At 42.7% G+C, this 15,497-nt stretch overlaps 1 protein-coding gene across 1 annotated transcript in view; it reads right to left on the bottom strand.

Annotated features, from left to right (window-relative positions):
• Positions 1-263: 263 nt before the first annotated feature.
• LOC126088258 (mutS protein homolog 5-like) overlaps positions 264-15,497 on the bottom strand; it is a 230,114-nt gene continuing 214,880 nt past the window's right edge. Inside the window, exon 16 of the mRNA XM_049906387.1 lies at positions 264-437. Coding sequence (XP_049762344.1) covers positions 264-437 — 174 coding nt within the window. The remainder of the gene's footprint in view (positions 438-15,497) is intronic.

The following is a 15,497-nucleotide window of genomic DNA, read 5'->3' as shown; positions in this document are numbered from 1 at the left end:
CTGATATCATTTCATGTCATTGTACCTTCACTGATATCATACACATCAATCCATTCATTTCATTAAGTGCACTTAACGAAGTTCATTCTACTGTGCGTCTGAGAAGCTAATAGAAAATATGGGATGGTGTAATAAAAGGTATCACACTCAAAATAAAATACACAACTCATTTGCGTAGTGTAATCTTTATACAAAACACACAAGAAGGGGGAACAAAAACTAAACTGGAATTGTTCATTTCTTTTAATCTAAGGAAACAAATATTAAGCTGAATACCTGATTACATATTCACAAACCTTTTGTGCCCTTTTTACAGTAGTTTCTTTCACTCCAAGAGAAAGTGCAACTCGTAGTGTAAAACTTGATTCTGTGCTTCCTTCTTTCAATTTATATAAATAAATAATATTGCCATCTCTATCAATAGTGTACTCCAGCACCTGAAATTTAGATGCCAAAAGTTTAAAATAACATAATGAGTTTATCACATATAGTTACGGTCATGAATATGGCTTAAAGAACTAAAAAAGTAAAACCCATGTGTAAATCCTTGGTTGGAAAATTTGTTCAATAAAAAGATTTTCTTGAAATTTCAAGGTCCTTACCAGCTGAAATTTCAAAATATTCCCAAACTAATATTTGTCTTATGTGAGAACATGTTTTACTTTACTAGTTTTAATGGCCACAAATTAAAAGTTTTTGAGCTCCTGAGTCACTTATTAGTGCAAGTTCAACTAGGATTTACAGTTTTATTAACAGTTCTGTAAGCTGTGAGGTCTTGGTGGCACTGCAGATTTCTGCATCACTTTCATCCAACAATATTCTCTGCCATGTTGTCTCATTGTGACTCCTTGAAAGGATCACGCTCACAACTGTTGTCTTTGGAATGTTAGATCAGCAGACTTTGACAACAACAACACATAATATTTCGCACTATGTCATCATTGGATGGGATGCTGTTCACACTATGGCCATCATTGACTGAAAACAAGACACTGCAAGGAAGTTGGTAAATTGCTACTCTGTATTGAAATTAGTGAAAAAGAACTTAACTGTGAATATTCAGTTCTGATATACAAACAAGCATGTTCTGATAAGGGCCATATTTATCTTTTTTTTTTTATAAAGTTAAAAATTCAACTTTTCGTTTGAGGTGGGTGACAAATTCGCATCTACGTGAAAAATTCTCATGTGCACATTATACTCTGTACTTCTAAAAAGCCTGATGTGGGAAACAGACCTGGAGACTGAGAACCAATGGGCAATACGGAAGACGAAACTTCTTTGCAGATTAAAGCTGTGTGATGGACTGAGACTGGACTGAACTCGGGCACATGCTCTACTGACTGAGATACCCAAGCACGATTCATGACCCGCCCTCACAGCTTTATTTCTGCCAGGACCCCATCTCCTACCTTCCAAACTTCACAGAAGCTCTCCTGCGAAACTTGCACTCCTGGAAGAAAGGTTACTGCAGAAACATGGCTTTACCAAAGCCTGGAGATAGTTTTCAGAATGAAATCTTCACTCTGCAGCAGAGTCTGCCCTTATATGAAACTTCTTGGCAGATTAAAACTGTATGTCAGACTGAGACTTGAACTTCGGACCTTTGCCTTTCGCAGGCAGATGGTCTAACAACTGAACTACCCAAGTACAACTCATGCCCCGCCCTCACAGTTTTAATCTGCCACGAAGTTTCATATAAGCCCACACTCCACTCCAGAGGGAGAATTTCATTCTGCAAAAACATCCCCCAGGTTGTGGCTAAGCTATGTCTCCACAATATCCTTTCTTCCAGCAGTGCTAGTCTTGCAAGTTTCACAGAACTTCTGTGAAGTTTGAAAGGCACAAGATCAGGTACTGGTGAATGTAAAGTTGTGAGGATGGGTCATAGTTGTACTTGGGTAGCTCAGTCAGTAGAGCACTTGCCTGCAAAAAACAGAGCTCCTGAGTTCAAGTCTCGATCTAGCGCACAGTTTTAATCTGCCAAGAAGTTTCAAATCAGCACAAACTCTGCTGCAGAGTGAAAATTTCATTCTGAAATAAGATAGATTCTTAACATCAGCTAGAGGTAACCAAACCCCCTTCTTCACCTTTCGTTATGCGACTCCACAAACAATGTTTCAAATCAGAATCTTGCAGTGATTTGTAAACATATACTGTTCAGTATCTCATAATTCCATGCTTTTCAAAATTCCCTAACTCTTCCAGTACACTTAATTTCCCTGAGAATTCTCGCTTTTCCAGACAGTTTGTTACCCTGAAAGCCTATGCAAAGACGTGTTCGTAATTAAGTAAGTGTGAAACTAGATATAAATGTCACATGAAGGGAAGATGTATTAATCACATATATAAGAGACTTACAGTTTAAAAGAAATTGTTCCACTCCAAAAACATTTTGTACACAGTCAGTTTCATATTTATGGTGATGAGAAAGTTTAGAATGCTACCACATATACAAACTGATAAATATTGATTTCTACCCCAATAATATATACAAGCCTAGGAGAAGGATTGCAAGGATTGCTATCAGAAAGATTTAACTGAAGGGTCATTGTGTACCACGTGGACCAGTGATCCCATCCTGACCATCTCCAATTCAATGAAATTTTGCAAAGATGCTCCTAAACAGAAAAAACTAAACCATGCAAAATTTGAACTCATGAGCAAAATAACCAAAGATTTAACAGGCATTTCTGTAGTGGCTGCAAAATTTTGTGACAGCTCTGCAAAAGTTTTAACCAAATTTAAGATGATGTGAAACCAAAACTATTAGTAATCCATAGGAATGAAAAAACCACACAATACTGATGTAATATACCACAATATTTATTATTTTACAAACTTGTTTTCGGCAGTTACACCTTCATCAAAACTGTAAAATTTTTGTGGTATCAAAGATTTTCTACCTGTTGCATATACAGAAAATCTCAGCTGCTTTTTAAAGATGACAATTGTTAAGGTTTGACTTACGACTAAAGTAAGATGAATGTGTGAAACTATTTAGCTGCTGTGTGAAACTATTTAGCTTATGTAAAATATGTGACACATTAAATAATGAACTATACAACAAATTAAAGCAATTGTCCTGAGAAGGAAATAAGTTGAACAACATGTAGTAACCTTTGGGTGATTGAACAAGATAAACTCAACAGGCCAAATATTACAAACAGGTAAAATATTACAAGTGTGACTAAGAAGGCAGTGAAACATCTACAATCATCCAAAATGATTCTTTTAATAGTAAATGTACATATAGTAACTAAAATAAAGGAAAATGGGGCATATGAGTAGGAGAGACAATTTACACTATGGTCAGGATGGGATTGTTAGCAGTCTCTGCAATTAGAAGTGGCAAGTAAGGTAACTGTGATCATTCAGTGCTATGTTTGTGAAAGTAGATATATGTTCTTCAGTTTCCATTATTTCAAGGCAGTTCATCTTCCTCCCTTAGTGGATGTTATGGAAGAATTCATGTTGCTCATTGTAAATGTGGCATTCTTTAGGTAGAAGAAAAGTAGAGTCTCCTTTTCCCTCTCCTTCTTTGATGGTGTTTTTTCAAGTGGGTGGATATTGCCATGCCAGACTGCCCCATATCCAGGTTTTCATAATTACCAGTGATTCTGTTTATTCCACTCTTTTGCAAAGCTGATGTGCTGTCTTCACCATTGAGCAACAAGTGTCCAATAGTTTGTCCACACAAAATGAAGTTCTGAAGTGGGTTGAGCATAGGATAAAGAAGACAGATGACTTTTTGTTTTTTTATACATTACGGAGTACATCATGGCGGCAGTGTAAAAGTACTACCAATTAAATCTAATATTATTGAAACTCTAATGCAAGACCAATTAAATGATCTCTTTGTGTGTTACAATTTACTTAAGAGGTCTCAATATGGTTACCAAAATGCACAATCAACAACTGACAAGAATCTGTATTATCAGTTCTACATGATTTTGAGAATAGGGAGCACACTTATACCAGTCTAGCACTTCTAACCATAGCATCTGGCACTGTCTCACACAGTGTTTTAATTAAGAAACTTGAAAGATATGGAAGAACTGAAATAAGACTATCACTACTAAAATTGTATTTGACTAACAGAAACCAAATGATTGTTGTAAATTAAAAAAAAAAAAATCTGACCTTCCCAAGGCAAAATATTGAGACACACAAGAATCTGTGTTGGAATCTTTCTTATTTATTGATTATGAGAATGACCTGCCCAACTTATTATCATATAAATCCATTATGTACACTGATGACACAACTTTTATCACATCACATAATGATGTGAATGTTGTCAAACAGATGAACAACTCCATGATGGAAAAGGAAGCTCAGTAGTTCCATGAAAATTAGTTGACATTAAGTAACACATCCTCTTTTCCCTTAGAAATATCAATACTGGATCAAATGAATTCAAGAACCCTGTAAAATTGTTAGACATGTACCTCAATAGTAAATTATGCTGGAACATTCACACAGAAATGCTCTGTACTCAAGTTGGCGAAGGTTTTATATCTCCTTGGGTAACTGAAAAATTGTGTGAGTACAGAATTCATGCTCATGGCATTCTATGCTTTTCTTCATACACACTTGCATTACGCAACACTTCTTTATGGAAACTAAGCTGGAGCAAAATAGGTTTCCTCTAGCAGAAAAAGTCATTAGATGCAGCAACTAAAGTTCCTGCAGACAGTAATTTATTGAGCAAAAATACTTGCAGTATGCAGTCTATACATACCAAAGTACTTAGGCATGCCAAACAGAACATCCACATGTATGAAAGTAAATTAGATGTGCACCCATATGAAATCAGAAACAGGAACTTACTGGATATTCCACAGACTTGTTCATGTGGAATGCAAACAGGTTTGTCACAAGTTCCCCCAAGTGAAATTCCCTGATATTTCCCTCATTTCCAGAAAACTTTTAGCATTTTTTCCTGACAAATTTTGAGATTTTAAGGGTAAATAAAGGTATAAGTTGACAAAAAAATGTAGGGACTTCTGTATTTTCCCCCATGTGAACAAAAATCTTAAGTACTTACTAACATCAATATCTTTTGTAAAGGACTGCTTTTAGATGGAGAAAGCAACTCAAATGGTATATATGTTTCATTAAGACCACTGTTGTTATTTTATTTCAATAACACAAAACACACCTGGTGACAAAAATACGCATTTCCTTGGAGCCGCAAGACAGATTTAAAATACACTCCTGGAAATTGAAATAAGAACACTGTGAATTCATTGTCCCAGGAAGGGGAAACTTTATTGACACATTCCTGGGGTCAGCTACATCACATGATCACACTGACAGAACCACAGGCACATAGACACAGGCAACAGAGCATGCACAATGTCGGCACTAGTACAGTGTATATCCACCTTTCGCAGCAATGCAGGCTGCTATTCTCCCATGGAGACGATCGTAGAGATGCTGGATGTAGTCCTGTGGAACGGCTTGCCATGCCATTTCCACCTGGCGCCTCAGTTGGACCAGCGTTCGTGCTGGACGTGCAGACCGCGTGAGACGACGCTTCATCCAGTCCCAAACATGCTCAATGGGGGACAGATCCGGAGATCTTGCTGGCCAGGGTAGTTGACTTACACCTTCTAGAGCATGTTGGGTGGCACGGGATACATGCGGACGTGCATTGTCCTGTTGGAACAGCAAGTTCCCTTGCCGGTCTAGGAATGGTAGAACGATGGGTTCGATGACGGTTTGGATGTACCGTGCACTATTCAGTGTCCCCTCGACGATCACCAGTGGTGTACGGCCAGTGTAGGAGATCGCTCCCCACACCATGATGCCGGGTGTTGGCCCTGTGTGCCTCGGTCGTATGCAGTCCTGATTGTGGCGCTCACCTGCACGGCGCCAAACACGCATACGACCATCATTGGCACCAAGGCAGAAGCGACTCTCATCACTGAAGACAACACGTCTCCATTCGTCCCTCCATTCACGCCTGTCGCGACACCACTGGAGGCGGGCTGCACGATGTTGGGGCGTGAGCGGAAGACGGCCTAACGGTGTGCGGGACCGTAGCCCAGCTTCATGGAGAAGGTTGCAAATGGTCCTCGCCGATACCCCAGGAGCAACAGTGTCCCTAATTTGCTGGGAAGTGGCGGTGCGGTCCCCTACGGCACTGCGTAGGATCCTACGGTGTTGGCGTGCATCCGTGTGTCGCTGCGGTCCGGTCCCAGGTCGACGGACACGTGCACCTTCCGCCGACCACTGGCGACAACATCGATGTACTGTGGAGACCTCACGCCCCACGTGTTGAGCAATTCGGCGGTACGTCCACCCGGCCTCCCGCATGCCCACTATACGCCCTCACTCAAAGTCCGTCAACTGCACATACGGTTCACGTCCACACTGTCGCGGCATGCTACCAGTGTTAAATACTGCGCTGGAGCTCCGTATGCCACGGCAAACTGGCTGACACTGACGGCGGCGGTGCACAAATGCTGCGCAGCTAGCGCCATTCGACGGCCAACACCGCGGTTCCTGGTGTGTCCGCTGTGCCGTGCGTGTGATCATTGCTTGTACAGCCCTCTCGCAGTGTCCGGAGCAAGTATGGTGGGTCTGACACACCGGTGTCAATGTGTTCTTTTTTCCATTTCCAGGAGTGTACATTCACTCATTCTACAAATAATGTCAGAAAAAAAGTAGGCCTCTTGAAAGAAGTGTATAAGGCAGGAAGAGTTGTGTAAACCAAAGCTACAGGTGACTGACAACAAAATGTTGTTTCCACTATGTTCATTATTGTCAGTTATTACCCACTGTGTTATGTCTATTATTTTACAGGTATTGTGTGATTTTTCTTTGGAGAAATATATGAGTATGTAGCGTACAAACTGACAGCAACCGCCACAATTTTCTTCTTATTGTCCATACTTTCTCATATATAAACTACTTCTGAAGTGCCAAAATGTACAGCAATAAATATAATGTCTATAAAACGTTGCACTGTACAATGTATATGAGGTAAGAGAGTCACAATTCCTGAAATCCATCACCCTTGGCCTCTGGCCTGCCGAGGAGCACCTCGGTCCTGGGTCCATGGATAAATCACGAAAAGCCACTGCAGTATACCACATGCAAAAAGACCCAGCCTGTGGGCAGATCAGAGGGACTAGATCCGATGGCCTGCGCATTTAGTGAGAAATGATGGGCTTCAGATCGGCAGGCCCGATCTGTTAAGAGATACCTGCAGAAATGGCCTGTAGGTTCATCGTGGTAATCCACTCATGTGGCCAGATATTCACGTGTCACAGATACACACCATGTTGATGAAATGAGACCATGGTGATCAATCCATGCAACAGACAGCTTGCGCAAATACTCTGAGAATCAATATTAATGAGGACAGGTAGCAATTCACTATAAAGATGATCACAGAGCCACAGACAGGCATGTAGAAAAGACAATCACACTCTCACAACTAAATTTTCGGCCATAGCCTTTGTCAGAAAATGAGAACACACATACATTCACACAATCACTCAGACACAACTCACGCACTCATGACCGCAATCTCCAGCTGCTCCGTCAACAATCTTTGAGAATCAGATCCAAACAAACCACTCCTCATATCTCCCTGCCTCTTGTCAGCAGCTACTAGTTTAGCAGCAAGAACTGGTGGCAACACTGACTGCAAGCTGATGGGAGTGGTAGGAAGGGGAAAAGCAGTAAGAATGTGGGAGTAGGGAAGTGGCACATGTTCTCAGCTGCACCCAGCCACAGACAATGCATGACATCTCAGTAAACAAAACATTTCATTTACTGAGACAAAACCAAGCTTTTTCTGGAGCTTTTTTTTTTAATTTCCTTGATATTTCCCTGGCAGATTTGAAATTCCATGAAAAAAAAATTTTCTACACGCTCGCAAAATATTTTTCAATAATATACCACATATCACAAGGGCATTACATGAAAATAAACTCAAAATAATGGTAGAGGTATGGTTGAAAAAGAAGGCATTTTTAACATAAAGGAATTTATATGAAATGAAAAAAGGTGATTCTTTATTTTTTAATTATGGGTACAGGGTAAGCAGTATCTATGTACAATATTTATGTAATAATATTTATATATGTCTACCATTTGCATAATTTTGTATGCACTGATGATGCCTTATACAACAATTGTGTATGAATGCATGGTCTCAAGGTGAAATGAATTAATAAAAATCTTCTCGGGCTTCCAGCTACATCAGGTACTCAAAATCTCACAAGCTTTTGACAGAACTCTCTTCGGACATTATGAAGAGATAAATCACTGCTATATCGCTGGTACATAGCCATGCCGGGAAAATGTCTGGCCAGCCTAGATCGTTGTGTGTGTCGCATCAAGAACACTAATGATTTTATCAACCAAATTAAACATCTGTATTTTGGGTGAGGTGATTGATGGTCAGGAGTGATGTGGTCTCCCTATTTACATGTGTTGCTGCTAAAGACTGCACTGATCTCCTCTCCCAGTTAGTCGATAGTACAACTTGGGATTGTTTAAGCACACACTGACATAATCGTATTTCCATCAGCTGGACGACCTGGCAATGAGAAGTCCATTAGCTCAATCCATAGCCAACCTCATTATTGTGAAATTTAAACACTGCTTTGGTCATGGCTCCAGATAAGCAAAGTTACTTTTATCGTTACATTGATGACACTTTTATCATCTGCCCCCTTGGATCTGAAAAACTGGGAGAATTCTTAGACCACCTGTACAGCATTCACGACCACATTAGGTTTACAGTGGAAGTGGATATAGATGGTACATTTCCCTTCCTTGATGTCCTCATTCACTGGAAAACCAATGGAAACCTCAGCCACAGTATGTACAGGAAACCTACACACACGAATCAGTATCTGCACGCTCTTAGCCACCACCATCCAGCACTAAAATGTGGTGTTCTGAACATCCTCGTCCACTGTGACAAAGTCATCTCAGATGTTGAAAATCTATGACTAGAACTAATCCACCACTGAAAAGTCTTCTGGGAAAATGGCTACAATCACTGCCAGGTATCAGAGGCTGTTTCTGGTGAGACATGCAGGAAAAACACCACTGAAAAAGAGAACAAGAGACTTGCATTTTTGCGTTTCCATGGCACAGTGTTGGGAAAGTTTAGCCAGCACCTGAAGAGACATGACATCTTAACACTGTTCAGACCACCAACAAAAATACAACAGCTCAAGAAGCCCATGAAGGATGATCCAGGGCTTAGAATGCCTGGAGTGCACAAAATATCATGTCAGTGTGGCTGCTGCTACAGTGGACAAACAGTACAAACTGTGAACCAACGCCAGAAGGAACATGAGAAGTCTTTAAGCCTCTGGAGAACATGCCTGACAAGAGTTGGAAGGTAGTGATCGATAAAGATCATCTGCTGATTGGGCAGCACGTGCTACAATGAACTGGCCATGGCCATGGTCATGGGCGCTGACACCACCACCCCAAGGGACATTGTTCTGCGCAAGCACGATGACTCTGTCACCAGGATCGCAGACACGCACTGCTATTATGATGCTCTAGAGTATCCCATTATGTCTTGGAAAGGGCAAGAAAGATATCATTTTAGTACTCCTCAAACAAATTCGGTGACTTGGCGACTGAAGCCAAACAAAAAAGTGACAGACATGGATTTCTATGCCTTTCACCCGATGGTCATGAACACAACTTCATCTTGCACAGGACACTTCTGTCACAATTTTTGGTAGACATGTACACTGAGATCGAGAGTGAATATAAAAGATTCATGGCACTAAATCAAATTAAGCTGCCTCCAGAGAATTATGTCCACTTGCAAGACGCAATTGCGAAATATGGCATTGTAAATGCAAATTACTTACGTCAGATGGCCATCCTCCCATGCGTTCTCCTTTATCTGGAACTATGGTCGGCCAGATTTATTTATCACCTTCATGTGCAACCCAACCTCAACTGAGGTCAGGGAAGAACTGATGGCCAGGCAGAAACTGACAGACTACCATGACATTGTTGCATGACTTTTTAAGGTTACAGAGCAAAAGCTGGTGGCCCACCTTACGAAAGGGCAAGTTTTTCGTGAAGCACAGTGCTTCATGTACTCTACTGAGTGCCAAAGATAGCTTGCTCCATGAGCACTTGCTGCTCTGGTTAAAACAGAAATTGCGGCCTAACCAAAACGATGAAGTGATATCAGCAGAGTTGCCAGACTCCAACGCGGACAAACAGCTGTACGACACTTGCAAATACATAGACAAAGGCATGACCAGGTGATATTTATTGTGCAACAGCAGGGCTACGTTAACATTTTCAATAAGACAAAGTGCAGATGTTTCAAGCATGTCGATATGTGAGAAACAATGAAGCAGTGTGATGGATATTGGGCTTGCCACTTCACGATAGGCACCCAATAGTGACAAATCTAGCAGTGAGTGCATGTACTTCAAGGAGGCCAATTTGCATTACTGAACAGTAACACTGCCACCACCACCTTCACCACATTTTTCCGTCTGTGCCAGATAGATGACTTTGCCAGAACTTTGCTGTACACCAGTGGGCCAAAATATTACACACAGAACACATAACTGGCGAAGCGTGAGGACATGATTTACACCCACGCATGTAACAGACTTTGAGTGTTACTGTGTATGGTTGCTTCTGACCTGTGCCTGGGGTCTCATCAATTTTCAGGCCCTGAAAACAGATGACAGAGAAGAAAAAGGCATGTTCTGGGAAGCATGTGAAGTAATGGGACTTTTGGAAGATGATGGGACGCTACAATGGAGGATGCCATACTGTGCCAGTCATTAATCAAGTAGAGAGAGCTGTTTGCGGTTATTGAGACCTGTGGACTCCTGAACCCTATGGCGCTTTGGAATAAGTATAGAACAGCATTATCTGAAGAAATCACACATCAGTACCAAGAGACAACACAGGTCAGTGGTGACATATATCTTAATGAAGTGCTGAAGCTTACTGAGGACAAAGTTTCCTGATGGTGGGAAAACAACTGACTGATTTCGATACAACTACCCCACACTGAGCGGCAGGGTCGTCCACTGAGTTGCTCAGGGAACTCAGTTACGACATGGCACCCTTGGAGGCCAAGTTGGCCAGAATGAGCCCCTGCTAGTACCAAAACTAAAGCACATTTTCAATGAAATTTTGAGAGACATGGAGAATGGGGTCTTCATTTCTTGGCTACATCTGAGGGCATTGGCAAGACATTCCTATTGAATTTGCTGCAGACTCACATATCCAAGGATGGGAATGTCATCTACATCTACATTTATACTCCGCAAGCCACCCAACGGTGTGTGGCGGAGAGCACTCTACGTGCCACTGTCATTACCTCCCTTTCCTGTTCCAGTCGCGTATGGTTCGCGAGAAGAACGACTGTCTGAAAGCCTCCGTGCGTGCTCTAATCTCTCTAATTTTACATTCGTGATCTCCTCGGGAGGTATAAGTAGGGGGAAGCAATATATTCGATACCTCATCCAGAAATGCACCCTCTCGAAACCTGGCGAGCAAGCTACACCGCGATGCAGAGTGCCTCTCTTGCAGAGTCTGCCACTTGAGTTTGTTAAACATCTCCGTAACGCTACCACGCTTACCAAATAACCCTGTGACGAAACGCGCCGCTCTTCTTTGGATCTTCTCTATCTCCTCCGTCAACCCGATCTGGTACGGATCCCACACTGATGCGCAATACTCAAGTATAGGTCGAACAAGTGCTTTGTAAGCCACCTCCTTTGTTGATGGACTACATTTTCTAAGGACTCTCCCAATGAATCTCAAGCTGGTACCCGTATTACCAACAATTAATTTTATATGATCATTCCACTTCAAATCGTTCCGCACGCATACTCCCAGATATTTTACAGAAGTAACTGCTACCAGTGTTTGTTCTGCTATCATATAATCATACAATAAAGGATCCTTCTTTCTATGTATTCGCAATACATTACATTTGTCTATGTTAAGGGTCAGTTGCCACTCCCTGCACCAAGTGCCTATCCGCTGCAGATCTTCCTGCATTTCGCTACAATTTTCTAATGCTGCAACTTCTCTGTATATTACAGCATCATCCGCGAAAAGCCGCATGGAACTTCTGACACTATCTACTAGGTCATTTATATATATTGTGAAAAGCAATGGTCCCATAACACTCCCCTGTGGCAAGCCAGAGGTTACTTTAACGTCTGTAGACGTCTCTCCATTGATAACAACATGCTGTGTTCTGTTTGCTAAAAACTCTTCAATCCAGCCACACAGCTGGTCTGATATTCCGTAGGCTCTTACTTTGTTTATCAGGCGACAGTGAGGAACTGTATCGAACGCCTTCCGGAAGTCAAGGAAAATAGCATCTACCTGGGAGCCTGTATCTAATATTTTCTGGGTCTCATGAACAAATAAAGCGAGTTGGGTCTCACACGATCGCTGTTTCCAGAATCCATGTTGATTCCTACATAGTAGATTCTGGGTTTCCAAAAACGACATGATACTCGAGCAAAAAACATGTTCTAAAATTCTACAACAGATCGACATCAGAGATATAGGTCTATAGTTTTGCGCATCTGCTCGACGGCCCTTCTTGAAGACTGGGACTACCTGTGTTCTTTTCCAATCATTTGGAACCTTCTGTTCCTCTAGAGACTTGCGGTACACGGCTGTTAGAAGGGGGGCAAGTTCTTTCGTGTACTCTGTGTAGAATCGAATTGGTATCCCGTCAGGTCTAGTGGACTTTCCTCTGTTGAGTGATTCCAGTTGCTTTTCTATTCCTTGGACACTTATTTCAATGTCAGCCATTTTTTCGTTTGTGCGAGTATTTAGAAAAGGAACTGCAGTGCGGTCTTCCTCTGTGAAACAGCTTTGGAAAAAGGTGTTTAGTATTTCAGCTTTACGCGTGTCATCCTCTGTTTCAATGCCTTCATCATCCCGGAGTGTCGGGATATGCTGTTTCGATCCACTTACTGATTTAACATAAGACCAGAACTTCCTAGGATTTTCTGTCAAGTCGGTACATAGAATTTTACTTTCGAATTCACTGAACGCTTCACGCATAGCCCTCCTTACGCTAACTTTGACATCGTTTAGCTTCTGTTTGTCTGAGAGGTTTTGGCTGCGTTTAAACTTTGAGTGAAGCTCTCTTTGCTTTCGCAGTAGTTTGCTAACTTTGTTGTTGTACCACGGTGGGTTTTTCCCGTCCCTCACAGTTTTACTCGGCACGCACCTGTCTAAAACGCATTTTACGATTGCCCTGAACTTTTTCCATAAACACTCAACATTGTCAGTGTCGGAACAGAAATTTTTGTTTTGATCTGTTAGGTAGTCTGAAATCTGCCTTCTATTACTCTTGCTAAACAGATAAACCTTCTTCCCTTTTTTTATATTCCTATTTACTTCCATATTCAGGGATGCTGCAACGGCCTTATGATCACTGATTCCCTGTTCTGCGCTTACAGAGTCGAAAAGTTCGGGTCTGTTTATTATCAGTAGGTCCAAGATGTTATCTCCACGAGTCGGTTCTCTGTTTAATTGCTCAAGGTAACTTTCGGATATTGCACTCAGTATAATGTCACTCGATGCTCTGTCCCTACCACCCGTCCTAAACATCTGAGTGTCCCAGTCTATATCTGGTAAATTGAAATCTCAACCCAAGACTATAACATGCTGAGAAAATTTATGTGAAATGTATTCCAAATTTTCTCTCAGTTGTTCTGCCACTAATGCTGCTGAGTCGGGAGGTCGGTAAAAGGAGCCAATTATTAACCTAGCTCGGTTGTTGAGTGTAACCTCCACCCATAATAATTCGTAGGAACAATCCACTTCTACTTCACTACAGGATAAACTACTACTAACAGCGACGAACACTCCACCACCGGTTGCACGCAATCTATCCTTACTAAACACCGTCTGTACCTTTGTAAAAATTTCGGCAGAATTTATCTCTGGCTTCAGCCAGCTTTCTGTACCTATAACGATTTCAGCTTCGGTGCTTTCTATCAGCGCTTGAAGTTCCGGTACTTTACCAACGCAGCTTCGACAGTTTACAATTACAATACCGATTGCTGCTTGGTCCCCGCATGTCCTGACTTTGCCCCGCACCCGTTGAGGCTGTTGCCCTTTCTGTACTTGCCCAAGGCCATCGAACCTAAAAAACCGCCCAGCCCACGCCACACAACCCCTGCTACCCGTGTAGCCGCTTGTTGCGTGTAGTGGACTCCTGACCTATCCAGCGGAACCCGAAACCCCACCACCCTATGGCGCAAGTCAAGGAATCTGCAGCCCACATGGTCGCAGAACCGTCTCAGCCTCTGATTCAGACCCTCCACTCGGCTCTGTACCAAAGGCCCACAGTCAGTCCTGTCGACGATGCTGCAGATGGTGAGCTCTGCTTTCATCCCGCTAGCAAGACTGGCAGTCTTCACCAAATCAGATAGCCACCGGAAGCCAGAGAGGATTTCCTCCGATCCATAGCGACACATATCATTGGTGCCGACATGAGCGACCACCTGCAGATGGGTGCACCCTGTACCCTTCATGGCATCCGGAAGGACCCTTTCCACATCTGGAATGACTCCCCCCGGTATGCACACGGAGTGCACATTGGTTTTCTTCCCCTCTCTTGCTGCCATATCCCTAAGGGGCCCATTACGCGACTGACGTTGGAGCTCCCAACTACCAGTAAGCCCACCCTCTGCGACCGCCCGGATCTTGCAGACTGAGGGGCAACCTCTGGAACAGGACAAGCAGCCATGTCGGGCCGAAGATCAGTATCAGCCTGAGACAGAGCCTGAAACTGGTTCGTCAGACAAACTGGAGAGGCCTTCCGTTCAGCCCTGCGGAATGTTTTTCGCCCCCTGCCACACCTTGAGACGACCTCCCACTCTACCACAGGCGAGGGATCAGCCTCAATGCGGGCAGTATCCCGGGCAACCACAGTCTTAGTCCGATCGGGGGATGCGTGGGACGAGCTGGCCGTCTCCGACAAACCCCCATCCGGACCCCCACAGTGATGCCCATTGGCAACAGCCTCAAGCTGTATGACCGAAGCCAACACTGCCTGAAGCTGGAAGCGAAGGGATGCCAACTCAGCCTGCATCCGAACATAGCAGTTGCAGTCCCTATCCATGCTAAAAACTGTTGTGCAACGAACGTCTGAACTGATCTACAGAGAGCGCAAACAAATCAACACAAAAAATTTAAACGGTTATTAAAATACAAGATTGCCTAGTAAATGCAGTAATGCTGCTACTTGCGCACTGCTGACACACTGCTCAGCGGCGGAAGGAGACTACGCGATTTTACAATATTCGGGTACTAAAACGCGATGCTACAACTCTCAAATACTATAATACGCCCGAAATTTATGAATTAAACAATGCAAGTGCCAAAAACACGCAAAGAAATTAAGAATTAAACTATGTAACAAATGAGTGAGCTAGGAGTATACGACTTTCTGCTGGCAGCTGCTTATCCAATGGCGGCAGGGAGCG

This window comes from Schistocerca cancellata, chromosome 6, assembly GCF_023864275.1.
Source record: "Schistocerca cancellata isolate TAMUIC-IGC-003103 chromosome 6, iqSchCanc2.1, whole genome shotgun sequence".
In the NCBI taxonomy this organism is placed as follows: domain Eukaryota; kingdom Metazoa; phylum Arthropoda; class Insecta; order Orthoptera; family Acrididae; genus Schistocerca; species Schistocerca cancellata.
The sequence above is the reverse complement of the archived record's forward strand: the minus strand, read 5'-3'. Positions and strand labels throughout refer to the sequence as shown.